Source organism: Dipodomys spectabilis, unplaced genomic scaffold, assembly GCF_019054845.1.
Source record: "Dipodomys spectabilis isolate Male_0828 unplaced genomic scaffold, ASM1905484v1 ptg000184l, whole genome shotgun sequence".
Classification (NCBI taxonomy): domain Eukaryota; kingdom Metazoa; phylum Chordata; class Mammalia; order Rodentia; family Heteromyidae; genus Dipodomys; species Dipodomys spectabilis.
In genome coordinates this window covers 462,816-475,016 of record NW_024870861.1, presented here as the reverse complement: position 1 = coordinate 475,016, position 12,201 = coordinate 462,816, and the positions used below count along the sequence as shown (strand labels likewise).

The 12,201-nt window shown below is 65.7% G+C and overlaps 1 protein-coding gene across 2 annotated transcripts in view; it reads left to right on the top strand.

Moving 5' to 3' along the window:
• The window catches only part of Col6a2 (collagen type VI alpha 2 chain), a 44,934-nt gene extending 35,341 nt beyond the window's left edge, over positions 1-9,593 (top strand). Inside the window, exons 20-28 of one of the 2 annotated variants that reach the window (XM_042695304.1) lie at positions 1,203-1,238; positions 1,561-1,623; positions 2,349-2,411; positions 2,518-2,553; positions 2,737-2,782; positions 2,939-3,091; positions 3,217-3,669; positions 3,767-3,805; positions 8,642-9,593. In XM_042695304.1, coding sequence (XP_042551238.1) covers positions 1,203-1,238; positions 1,561-1,623; positions 2,349-2,411; positions 2,518-2,553; positions 2,737-2,782; positions 2,939-3,091; positions 3,217-3,669; positions 3,767-3,805; positions 8,642-9,237 — 1,485 coding nt within the window. In that variant the 3' untranslated portion in view covers positions 9,238-9,593. Of the gene's footprint in view, positions 1-1,202; positions 1,239-1,560; positions 1,624-2,348; positions 2,412-2,517; positions 2,554-2,736; positions 2,783-2,938; positions 3,092-3,216; positions 3,670-3,766; positions 3,806-6,803; positions 7,296-8,641 lie in introns of those variants that run through there. The other variant, XM_042695305.1, reaches the window with a different exon arrangement.
• The last annotated feature ends 2,608 nt before the right edge of the window (positions 9,594-12,201 follow it).

The window sequence follows — 12,201 nt, the reverse complement described above, 5'->3', positions numbered from 1 at the left end:
CAGGAGGAGGGACACGGGCTCCTCCCTGCCTGGGGACGTGGGGGGGGGCTCAGGAGGGGACACGCGCTCCTCCCTGCCTGGGGACGGGGGGGGGGCTCAGGAGGAGGGACACGGGCTCCTCCCTGCCTGGGGACGGGGGGGGGGCTCAGGAGGGGACACGGGCTCCTCCCTGCCTGGGGACGGGGGGGGGGCTCAGGAGGGGACACGGGCTCCTCCCTGCCTGGGGACAGGGGGGGGCTCAGGAGGGGACATGGGCTCCTCCCTGCCTGGGGACGGGGGGGGGGGCTCAGGAGGGGACACGCGCTCCTCCCTGCCTGGGGACGGGGGGGGGCTCAGGAGGGGGGACACGCGCTCCTCCCTGCCTGGGGACGGGGGGGGGGCTCAGGAGGAGGGACATGGGCTCCTCCCTGCCTGGGGACGGGGGGGGGGGCTCAGGAGGGGACACGCGCTCCTCCCTGCCTGGGGACGGGGGGGGGGCTCAGGAGGAGGGACATGGGCTCCTCCCTGCCTGGGGACGGGGGGGAGGGCTCAGGAGGGGACATGGGCTCCTCCCTGCCTGGGGACGGGGGGGAGGGGGCTCAGGAGGGGACACGCGCTCCTCCCTGCCTGGGGACGGGGGGGGGGGGGGCTCAAGAGGAGGGACACGGGCTCCTCCCTGCCTGGGGACGGGGGGGGGGCTCAGGAGGAGGGACATGGGCTCCTCCCTGCCTGGGGACGGGGGGGGGGGGGGCTCAGGAGGGGACATGGGCTCCTCCCTGCCTGGGGACGGGGGGGGGGGGGCTCAGGAGGGGACATGGGCTCCTCCCTGCCTGGGGACGGGGGGGGGGGCTCAGGAGGAGGGACATGGGCTCCTCCCTGCCTGGGGACGGGGGGGGGGGGGGTCAGGAGGGGACACGGGCTCCTCCCTGCCTGGGGACGGGGGGGGGGGGCTCAGGAGGGGACACGGGCTCCTCCCTGCCTGGGGACGGGGGGGGGGGGCTCAGGAGGGGACACGAGCTCCTCCCTGCCTGGGGACGTGGGGGGGGCTCAGGAGGGGACACGGGCTCCTCCCTGCCTGGGGACGGGGGGGCTCAGGAGGGGACACGCGGCCCTGGTCGGCATTGGCCTGAGCTCAGGCGCAGATCCACTCTGGGATGATCGGAGCTGGGGCAGATGTCACAGTCTGTGGCAGGCAACTCACCAGAACTTTGCCCACTTCGCAGGGAGAGAAAGGAGAAGCCGGCCCCCAGGGCCCTGAGGTACATGGCCCCCCTCGGGTAGAGCGTCTGCCGCGCGGCCCACGGTGGTCAGGACAGCATGTGCCATCTTAGGAGCCACATCCCTGCCCCTGGCCGCCCCACAGGCCCTGCTGGGCGCTGAGAGGTGGCTGCAGACACATCTGTGCCCCTTTCTAAACACAAGTGGGGATTCTGGGAAAATCCAAGTTTGTGCTGCTCTTGGCTGCTCCTCAGCAGGACGCATGCCGGATCCTGCCGGACCTCTGGGGGACGTGCAGGGTGGACTGGGAATGGACAGACGCCCCTGCATGGCCCAGGGCTAACGGGGTGCCCCGTGTCACAGGGAGGCCGAGGAGACTTTGGCCTGAAAGGAGCACCTGGAAGGAAAGGAGAGAAGGGAGAGCCCGTAAGTGTGCTCATCGTCCGGCCACCCAGGGCCACTGGCAGACAGCTGGGGAGGGCCTGTGGCTGAGGCGGCTGGCTGGCCATCTGCGATCCCGCTGGAGGCCATCAGCCCCCCTGCCCGGGCCAGGTGCAGGGCTCCTCTCTCCCTCATCCCTGGGCTACGCCAAGCTGTAACCAGCATCCGCCAACAGGCGCTCAGTGGCATGGCCAGGTTCCTGTCCGTGTCCTAGCACGGACCAGATGTCTAACAGGTAACTGAGCAAGTGTGAGACAGCGCGGAGGGACAGACAGGGCGGACGGGTGGACAGGTGGGGTGAGCACAGACGGGGAATGCGGGTGAGCAAGTGGTGGCAACTGGATAGGTGTGGAGTCAGAGGAGAGAGGGAGGGGGAGCGGAAGCCGAGAGTGCGAAGCGGATAGATGGGTGCCCGGACAGGTGGCAGGCAGGTGGACAGATGGGTGTGGGCGAGGTGTGGGGGTGGGCGATGGCTATGGACAGCCATGGTCTGCAGGAGCCATCTCAGCGGCCACTGTGGCTGCCATGGGCCTTGCTGTCCAGCAAGCCAGGCTCTGACCGCGCAGCAGCTCAGGACACGCAGACTAGATGTTGGGGGGCTCAGTCAGGCATCACCCGCCCTCCCTGCCCCCAGGAGAGGCGGGGCCGGGGCCCTCAGGGGCGGGGCCTTGCCCAGGCCCTCCTCCTAGCCCCGGGCCTGTCCTTCCTAGGCGGACCCCGGGCCCCCTGGTGAGCCGGGACCCCGCGGACCACAGGGCGTGCCAGGACCTGAGGTAGGCCGTCTTCATGCCTTCACCCCTCGCTTGGCCCTGCAGTCCCGTGTTCGCGGGTGTGTGCACCGGCCTGCGGCCCTCACCGCTCACCTGTCCCCTCCTCTAGGGTGAGCCCGGCCCCCCGGGAGACCCCGGCCTCACGGTAGGTACCACGTGGTGCAGGGGCGGTGCCGTCAGAAGCCACCTCTTCCTCCCACACCCACAGCGGTGAAAGGGGGTGTTTGGCAGGGGTGAGGCCGAGAGGCCGGGGGGACAGCGGTGCCTCCACCTGCGGCTCCGCTAGACACGGGTGTTGAGCCCTGAGACGCACCTGGCACTGTTGCAGGAGTGTGACGTCATGACCTACGTGCGGGAGACATGCGGGTGCTGTGGTGAGTCACCCAGCGTCTCTGCGGGAGCCCCACGGCCCCTGACGCTGCCCCTCCCGCCCCAGACTGCGAGAAGCACTGTGGGAGCCCCTGCGGGAGCCCCTGCGGGAGCCCCGTGACCCTACCAAGGCGTGCCCCTGACCCTGCCCTACCTCCCAGACTGTGAGAAGCGCTGTGGAGCCCTGGACGTGGTCTTCGTCATTGACAGCTCGGAGAGCATCGGCTACACCAACTTCACCCTGGAGAAGAACTTCGTCATCAACGTGGTCAACAGGCTGGGCGCCATCGCCAAGGACCCCAAGTCAGAGACAGGTCAGCGGGGGGCGGCCACGGCCCGTCCGGAGATGTGGGGGCTTGGGAGGACGGCGGCGGGGGGGCGCCAGGCGGCGGGGGGGCGCCGGGCGCCGGGCTGCGCCCTCACGCCGGGCCTGCCGCAGGGACACGCGTGGGCGTGGTGCAGTACAGCCACGAGGGCACCTTCGAGGCCATCCAGCTGGACGACGAGCGCATCGACTCCCTGTCCAGCTTCAAGGAGGCCGTGAAGAACCTGGAGTGGATCGCCGGCGGGACCTGGACGCCGTCCGCCCTCAAGTTCGCCTACAACCAGCTCATCAAGGAAAGCCGGCGCAAGAAGACCCGCGTGTTCGCGGTGGTCATCACGGACGGCCGCCACGACCCACGGGATGATGAGCTCAGCCTGAGGGCCCTGTGCGACCGCGACGTGACGGTGACGGCCATCGGCATCGGGGACATGTTCCACGAGAGGCACGAGAGCGAGAGCCTGCACTCCATCGCCTGCGACAGACCGCAGCAGGTGCGGAACATGACGCTCTTCTCCGACCTCGTGGCCGAGAAGTTCATTGACGACATGGAGGACGTGCTCTGCCCAGGTGAGTGCCGGGGGCGGACGGACACCCCCCCCCCCCACCCCCCGGCGGGTCTGTCCGGAGGACCGGGAAGAAGCTCACCATCTTTCCTGTCTTCCAGATCCTCAGATCGTGTGTCCAGAGCTTCCCTGCCAAACAGGTAACGCGAGTGTCCTGGAGGCCCACCTCAGCCTTGCAGGGCAGCAGCCTCCCTCTCCAGGCTGCAGGCCGGGGCTCAGGAAGTGCGGGGCCGAGGGCATGCTGGGAGAGGCATCTCCTGAGGGAGACTTGCCGTGGAGCCCAGGAGCGGGCAGGAGCGGGGCAGGGCAGAGAGGCTCCAGGGCGCTGGGTAACTGCCGAGCCTCCGCCTAGCCCTGTTGAAGGAGGTGCTTGGCTCTCCGCTGATGACCTCAAAGGCAATTCAGCCCCAAAGGAGCCCTGTCCACAGGCCTTGAGGTTGCCCCTACAGGCCAGGGCACAGACCGCGCCAGGGCCAGACAGCTCCCGCGGTCCCTGCCAGCTCCTGGTCTCTGGGGAGGAAATCCTGCTGGAATGGTTAACGTAAAACGCATCCCCAAACCCATCAGCCCCCTTCCATGGCTCCTGGCCTGCCAGCAGCGTTTGTGGCCCACAGGCTGGGAGGGTGGCACAGAGCGGCCGGGCCAAGGGAGCTCAGGTCTGCAGCCTCGTCCGGCAGTGTCGCTGGGGCCTGGCAGGCTCGGGCAGCCATCCTCAGCCCTGCTCCCCGCAGCCCCTCCCACCAGGCCAGCGTCCAGCCCCTCAGCCCCTCCTGCCACGTGGCTACCGGGAATGTGCACAGGCCTGAGCCCCCGAGGGAAGGCCCCAAGTGACCCTGGGGTGCAGATCCTCACATTGTTCAGCCAGAACATTCCAGGGAAGTGTCCGTTGTAGTTGTGCCTGGCCGGGGCTGCCAGCCCTCAACTCCACCAAAGGTGAGGGGACACCACAGCCACCGACGGCCACCAGCCAGGCCCCAGGGGAGCAGGGCCTTGGTGGATGAAGGCCTCTGTACAACATACTGTACCCTCCCTCAGATCCACGGGCCTGCGCTCACACGGGCGGGCCCACAGGCGTGTCTGGGGCTCACACGGGCCGGGCCCGCAGGCCTGTCTGGGACTGTCTGGGGCTCACACAGGCGGGCCCACAGGTGTGTCTGGGGCTGTCTCCACACGGGCCAGGCCCACAGGCGTGTCTGGGGCTCACACGGGCCGGGCCTGCAGGCGTGTCTGGGGCTCACACGGGCCGGGCCCGCAGGCGTGTCTGGGGCTCACACGGGCCGGGCCTGCAGGTGTGTCTGGGGCTCACACGGGCCGGGCCCACAGGCGTGTCTGGGACTGTCTGGGGCTCACACGGGCCGGGCCCACAGGCGTGTCTGGGACTGTCTGGGGCTCACACGGGCCGGGCCCACAGGCGTGTCTGGGGCTGTCTGGGGCTCACACTGGCCAGGCCCACAGGCGTGTCTGGGGCTCACACGGGCGGGCCCACAGGCGTGTCTGGGGCTCACACGGGCCGGGCCCGCAGGCGTGTCTGGGGCTCACACGGGCCGGGCCCGCAGGCCTGTCTGGGGCTCACACGGGCCGGGCCCGCAGGCGTGTCTGGGACTGTCTGGGGCTCACACGGGCCGGGCCCACAGGCGTGTCTGGGGCTGTCTGGGGCTCACACGGGCGGGCCCACAGGTGTGTCTGGGGCTCACACGGGCGGGCCCACAGGCGTGTCTGGGGCTCACACGGGCCGGGCCCGCAGGCGTGTCTGGGGCTCACACGGGCCGGGCCCACAGGCGTGTCTGGGGCGTGTCTGGGGCTCACACAGGCCGGGCCCACAGGCATGTCTGGGGCGTGTCTGGGGCTCACACAGGCCGGGCCCACAGGCGTGTCTGGGGCTGTCTCCACACGGGCCGGGCCCGCAGGCGTCTCCTCCTGGGGCCTGGGAGCTCGTGATGGGGTGCTGGGCCTTGTCACGTACATCTCCACCTGTTCTGTGGCTGACGTGCGAGTGTCGAGATGGAGGGTGCAGAGTGGGCTGGCGTCCCCCCTGACGAGCTCGCGTGGCCCTTCGTCACAGGCCGGGTGGCAGCGGCTCACTGAGGAGTTGACTGTGTTCAGAGGGCTGTTGGTTGCAGCTTCTGAGGTCTGTGTCTGGCTTGTCCCGGGCAGTGCTGCTGTCCAGGTGAAGTGTCCTCCAGGACTGGGCTGGGCAGTCCTACCAGAGCAGGAAGGACCACCCCAGGCTGCCTCTGAGAGATTCTGCCCTCCGCCTCCCGCCTCGCCCCTTTCCACTGAGCCTAGCCATGCTCACCCTCCTCCGTGGCCAAGAGACATCTCAAGGAAGGTTAGCATGGCAGCCAGGCACCAGCTACGACGTGAGGTTAGAAGGTGCCGGTACCATGTCCTGGGTGACCATCCTTGTCAATGTCTTGGTTCAAACATGGTCCCACGAGCCTTCAAAGGGCTCTAGGTTTGCTAATTATTTCTTTGTGACCAGAGACAATAGAGCAAGTCTAACCAAGATGCTTTTGGAGTCAGGCCTTCCCCAGCAGCCTGGGACCAGACAGAGAAGGGGACAGAGATGTGGAGATAAAAAAAGATGAGATGTAGTGAGAGAAAGGCAAAGACCTTGAAAAAGAGGAACAGAGACTTGGGAAAAGGGAGAGGACACACAGAAAGGGGGAGAGGGTGTTCCCCGAGGGTTTGCTTCTGGGACACCCTCCAGCCAGGCTGGAGAGGCAGCGGATCACATCTCTGAAGGTTGAAAACAATGGTTATGTGGGCTTCCCCCGGGGGCTTTCATTAGCTGGCTTTTCCTGGGAACGTGGCCTTGAACTGGCAGAGTGTTTGTGTCTGCTCCCTTCTCTGTGGGGCTTGGGTGGAGCTGCTCTGTGCCGGTCCCCTGCAGGTCTGGGGTGTGGTGCAGCAAGGCCAGGGCTCTCTTTGGTAGCACTGCTTCCTGACGGCTTTTCCACTTCTGCCTACCTCCTGTCTGGGCCAGGTACCCCATCTCCTCTGCCCACCTGCCTCCTAGGGGCTACTCACCACCCCTCACCGCCGTCCTAACTCTGCTCCCCGCAGAAAGGCCCGAGGAGGGCTGAGGCCCCTTGCACACCAAGGCCCTCAAAGCCTTCTCTGGGCCCTCCCTTGCAGATGGACCGAGGCCTGGGAGCGAGCCCTGGGTCACCTTCCTCCGAACGGAAGAGGGTCCAGAACGCACCTTCCCCAGGACCATCCCCCTGATCCGGCAGTTGCTCAATGCCACGGAGTTCACGCAGCACCCGGCCACCTACTCCCATCTGGTGGCTGTGATGGTTTATACGGCGGAGCGGGCCAAGTTTGCCACGGGGGTGGCGCGGCAGGACTGGACACAGCTGTTCATTGACACCTTTAAGCTGGTGCACAGAGACATCACGGGTGACCCTGAGGCAGCACTGGCGCTCTGCTGAGCCCCGGCCGCCCGGCAGTCAGCTGACCCCTCCCCTGCAGTCTGCTTCTTAGGCCCAGGACAACAGGCACCCACTCTCCGTCTAGGGCGGTGCTGTCTTCTGGGGGCGCAGGGCTCTTCCTGCTTCTGTCTGGAAGTGCAGCTGTCTTGGGCTGGGCAGCATTCCACCCTTCTCATGGCCTCTCTTGTGTCTCACCCTCCCTCTCATTCAAGCAAGCGTTGAGCTTAAGGCCGGGATGCTTCTTCTTTGGCACCTACCACCGCCTCCCCGGGGGTCTGTGGGGAGGGCATGGCCATCACGAGCTGACCGTGTCCAGGCCAGGACGCCCATGTGGGGAAGGACCGCGCGCTCAGTCCAGGGAGGCCTCCCCTGCCACGGCAAGTGGAGCCTCAGAGAGGCTGGTGGGGCGCTGACCCATGTGCGGGGTCACCTGTGTCCTGGTCACCAGGCACTGTGGGAAAGTAACAGGCTATGGTAGCCTTCCTGGGACCCAGCGTGCTGACACACAACGCATCTGAGCCTGCGTCATTCCTGTTAGGCCCAGTCACCAACACGGCGAGCCGGTGGCCCCTCGCCGGGTATCTGTGTCCCCACCGCCCAGCCTCCACTTACCCGCGAGCACCACAGGGCAGAACTTGGGCTGCCTGAGCCGAGCTATCAGGACACCCTGGGCCAGGTCCCGCGGCAAAGTTGCTGCCTCCCAGCAAGCTCAGATGCAGGAAGACGGCTGAGGCCCAGGCGGCCTGCGCCAGGGCAGGGCCCATATTCCTAGGAGGCCAAACCCCCACCACTTCAGGGCAGCAGAGCCAGACTTCCTATGAGAGGAAATGCAGGGAGAAGGGCCCCTCCCACACAGGGGGCACAGAGCCCAGAGTGCCCCGCGTCTCTCCTGCTGCCCTTCCTCTGGTCTTCCACGGCTGCTAGGAAACTCCCCAGAGCCAGCCACCCCCCTGCACATCCATCTCGGTGTCTGTGGTGACAGCCATGAGCATGTCTGTCCAAGGGGGGGGGAGGGGACATCCAGCACTGCCTTCAGCAAGCTCTTGGGGGTGTTCTGCACCAAAATAAGCTGTGTGGTGAGGTAGCTTCCATCTGCCCGCAGACCCTCACTGCCCTGGTCCGAGGTGTTAAACGAGTATATGAGAGCTGACATCCACAAGGGGGGGCCTGGCCACCGGCGGGTGGGGAGCTGGGCCCACTGGCCGGGCGCTGGCCTGGCAAGCGTGATGGCACCGGCAGGCGGGCCTGCATCGGGGCCTCTGGTGGTGTGTGTCTGTCTGTAATGGACGCCCCCAGGGCCCCTATCCCTGGGTTTTGCAGCACGGAGGTGTGCGCAATGGAGTCAAGGGTTTGTGGGGATCAGCCCATTCCCAGCTCCCTCCCACCGGAGGGGCCTGAGGTGTGGGTAGGTCCTACCCTGTGGTCTCTGACACACAGGCCGGTGAGGGTCCCCTGGGAGGCCCGGTGTCTACGGGGGGGGGTGTGCGAGGATGGGGTCTGCCCCCGCCCGCCGGCCCCCACCCACGCGCATCTCCCCCGCAGAGCTGTCGGTGGCCCAGTGTGCGCAGCGGCCGGTGGACGTGGTCTTCCTGCTGGACGGCTCGGAGCGGCTGGGCGAGCGGAACTTCCACAAGGCGCTGGGCTTTGTGGAGGAGGTGGCGCGGCGCCTGCCACTGGCTCAGGGGGACGCGGACCCTCTGCGTGCCCGCCTGGCGCTGCTGCAGTTCGGGGGTCCCCGCGAGCAGCGCGTGGTCTTCCCGCTGAGCTCCGACCCCGCGGCCATCCGCGAGGCGCTGGGCAGCGCCACCTACCTCAACTCCTTCTCGCACGTGGGCGCGGGCGTGGTGGGGGCCATCAATGACGTGGCCGGGCGCGCCCGCGGTGCCCGGCGCCTGGCCGAGCTCAACTTCGTCTTCCTCACCGACGGTGTCACCGGCAACCACAGCCTGGATGAGGCCGTGCACTCCATGCGCAAGCAGAACGTGGTGCCCACCGTGGTGGCCGTGGGCGGCGATGTGGACATGGACGTGCTCACCAAGATCGCCCTGGGGGACAGGGCAGCCATCTTCCGGGAGAAGGACTTCGACAGCCTGGTGCAGCCCGGCTTCTTCGACAGGTTCATCCGCTGGATCTGTTAGCGGCCGGCCCCCTCCCTGGTGCTCGGGCACGCTGGGCCTCCAGGCGGAGGAGAACCCTGCTCCCAAGGTCAGGACCGGAGGACCCTGCGCCCCAGACCCTGACCCCTGTGGCTTTCTGATGTGCCCCTCCCCTCCATCTTGCCCACACAGCTCGAGCCTGTGAGAGCTGCAGCGGCCCCCAGGACCCACTTTCCCGGTCCCTGTCTCTGCTACCCAGCTCCGGCCGCCCTCCCTCACCCTGCAGCACCTCCCACGGCCTTCTGCCAGCCCTCCCTGGGCCCTGGTACACCCTGCTCCCATCCTGAGCTCAAAGAGCCCATGTCATACACTGTGCCCAATAAAGGCGCTGAACCCATCCCCTGGTGTCCCTACCCCCTGCCTTCCTCTCACCTCTTGGGCCTCTTGGAGGACACTCAGACCACTGACACACCACTGGCCAGGACTGGCTGCCCAGCCTCCTCATGGACACACTCTTGTCTTCAGTTCTTCCGCAGGGCACCCTCCACCTCTCCGGTGGCTTGCATGGATCTCCATCCTGTGGAGGACAGAAGATGGTGGGTGGACAGGACAGATTGTGGCCAGACATTTATTCATTTATTATGCGGTCGGGGGATTTTGTTCTCTTGGACTGCTAGGCCTTTCTCACCCTCAGGAGGCTCCTCATGGGATTATCGGCTCCTGGGGTAGGTAATCTCCTTGTTGTCAGGGATGCACAGGTCTGTGCATAGCCTAATGTCCTGGGCTGGGCTGCAGTTCACAGCTAGAGGCTTGCCTACGAGATCCTGCCCTGTGTCCCAACACAGCTCCGGAGACCTGGTGTCCAGGGATGGACCAGGCATGAGCTGAGCCAGGGCCCTCTGCTGGCAGGGGCCAGCCGGGCCTTACACCTCACGGCTCCAGGTGTCTGGCCACACAGCTCTTCGTGGGCTTCACGGTATTCTGTGTTGGTTGGCATCCAAAGTCCTCATTCTATTGTTTTCAAGACAGTGGGTAACTTTCTGTTGAGGTTCTTAGCAGGTGACATTAAGTGAAAGTTTTCCTTAACCAGTATTTTCAGCTGTTGTGAACTCTTTAGGAATCACAAGTCCCACTGGATCAGTAAAGGTGTATCCATCCCTTGAGGAGGCTCGGCCCGGAGGCAGGGGCGCCTGTGCCTGGTACAGTGTCCAGGCTGTGTAACACTGTCGCTGATTCTATAACCAGAACTCTGCCGTCCCATCTGTACCCGCCAGTCCCATTAGAAGCGAGATGGGTTGGACGCCTTGACCCCCAGCCTCCCTGCCTTTCCTCTCCAGACCAGATCCTCCTCCTCTCCCACACACCGTTTCTTCCAGTCCTCTGATAACTTCACTCCAGGGGACAGCCGGGCTGGGTGACCCTGCAGACTCCGCTCTGCTCTTTTCCTCAACTGCCCGGGGCAGGGCCATGCCCACAGCCCCCCTCTGAGCACAGGTGCCAGCTCCTGAGATCCGGAGGCTCAGGTGCGTCACAAAGGACAGCACACATCCCCAGGGGCCGAGGGGCTGACCCACAGCCAGCCCTGGCGGTCTCACTAGTGACCCCCCCCCGACCGCACGCAGCACCCATGCCCGCACTGTGGGAGGGCCAGCCTGGGAGCCTCATCACCCCTGACCCCCACATGAGTGCCAGCTCACCAGAGGTGCGGGCACACCAACAGAGGCTCGGCTGGTGGCCCTGGAGGAGCATGGCCTTGTCCACCTGGGGCAGCTCCTCCTGCCTCATCCACTCAGGGCAGGAGCAGGGGCCGGAGCACCAAGGCTAAGAGCTGCCCGCCGCAGCAGCGCCCCGGGAGGCACGCCAGCAGGGCCGCGTCCCGCCCTGGCTAGCAGCTCGCGGTGCCTGGGACAAGTTCAGGACCTGAGCCTGTGCCCTCACAGGCACAATGGACACCCTCAGGGCCGGCAGGGCAGGGCTGTCCTGGGCCTCACCAGCCAGCCCCATGCGGCTTCCGCTGCCACGCAGGCCGCTCGCGGGCCGGCTCATAGGGTGCGTTGTCCACGAGGCCGGCATGGGGCCTTGTGTTCTGATGGACAGCCCACACCCGGCCGGCCACACACCATGGACGTGGTTCTCACCACTGCGCACAAGTGAGGCTATCTCTCCAGAAACAAGGGAACTCGATTTTCTGATCAGCAAAATCTGTCCCAGAGATACTTAAGTTTTCTGCTTTGCTCAAGAATGTCGGGTTGAACGTGTGACTCTGCTGGCAGTGAGGGTAAAGCGTCACCGACAGGCAGCGAGTTCAAGTCCCATCTCATCTCCCACAGGGGCAAAGAAGAAGAATGCACCCCAAAATCATTCTCCCTTTTTGAGGGAGAGAGCTGGTAGTGGGGCTTGGCCTCAAGGCCGCAGCTTCTCACTTGGCTTTTTTGCTCAAAGCTGGTGTTATGCTGCTTGAGTCACATCTCTACCTCTGGCTTTTATTCCCCTGGTTAATTGGAGATGAGAGTTTCAGACTTTGGCTTTGAACAACTATCCTCAGATCTCAGCCTCCTGAGTAGCTAAGATTACAGATGTGAGCCACCGCATCTGACTCAAATCACGTTTTTAGTGTCCTGTGTTGTCCCATCACAAATACAACCCTTCCTCTGGGGCTTTCACGCAATGGTGCATCTGTGAGAACTGCTTGATTATTGGAACCTCTAAGCCAGAGGTGCGTCCAGCAGGGAGGCTGAGGGGATGGAGCTCCAGGAAGGACAAGGGTGGGCTGGAGCTGGGGCCCTGAGCGGCTCCATGCTGCCAGAGCAAGAGCCTTGCGCCCCAAGGTCTTCCACCCGCCAGGGCTCAGCCCTCAGTCGGTCACCCTAGGCCCTGACCAGAGCCTCCTGGGTCCCAAACACGCTGCATGGGGGACCCTGCAGCTCCGGCTGTCACCTCCACGCAAGGCCAGAGGCCTCTGTCCTCGCCCTCCTCCCAGCCCATGTTCTCAGCTCTGCCCAAACG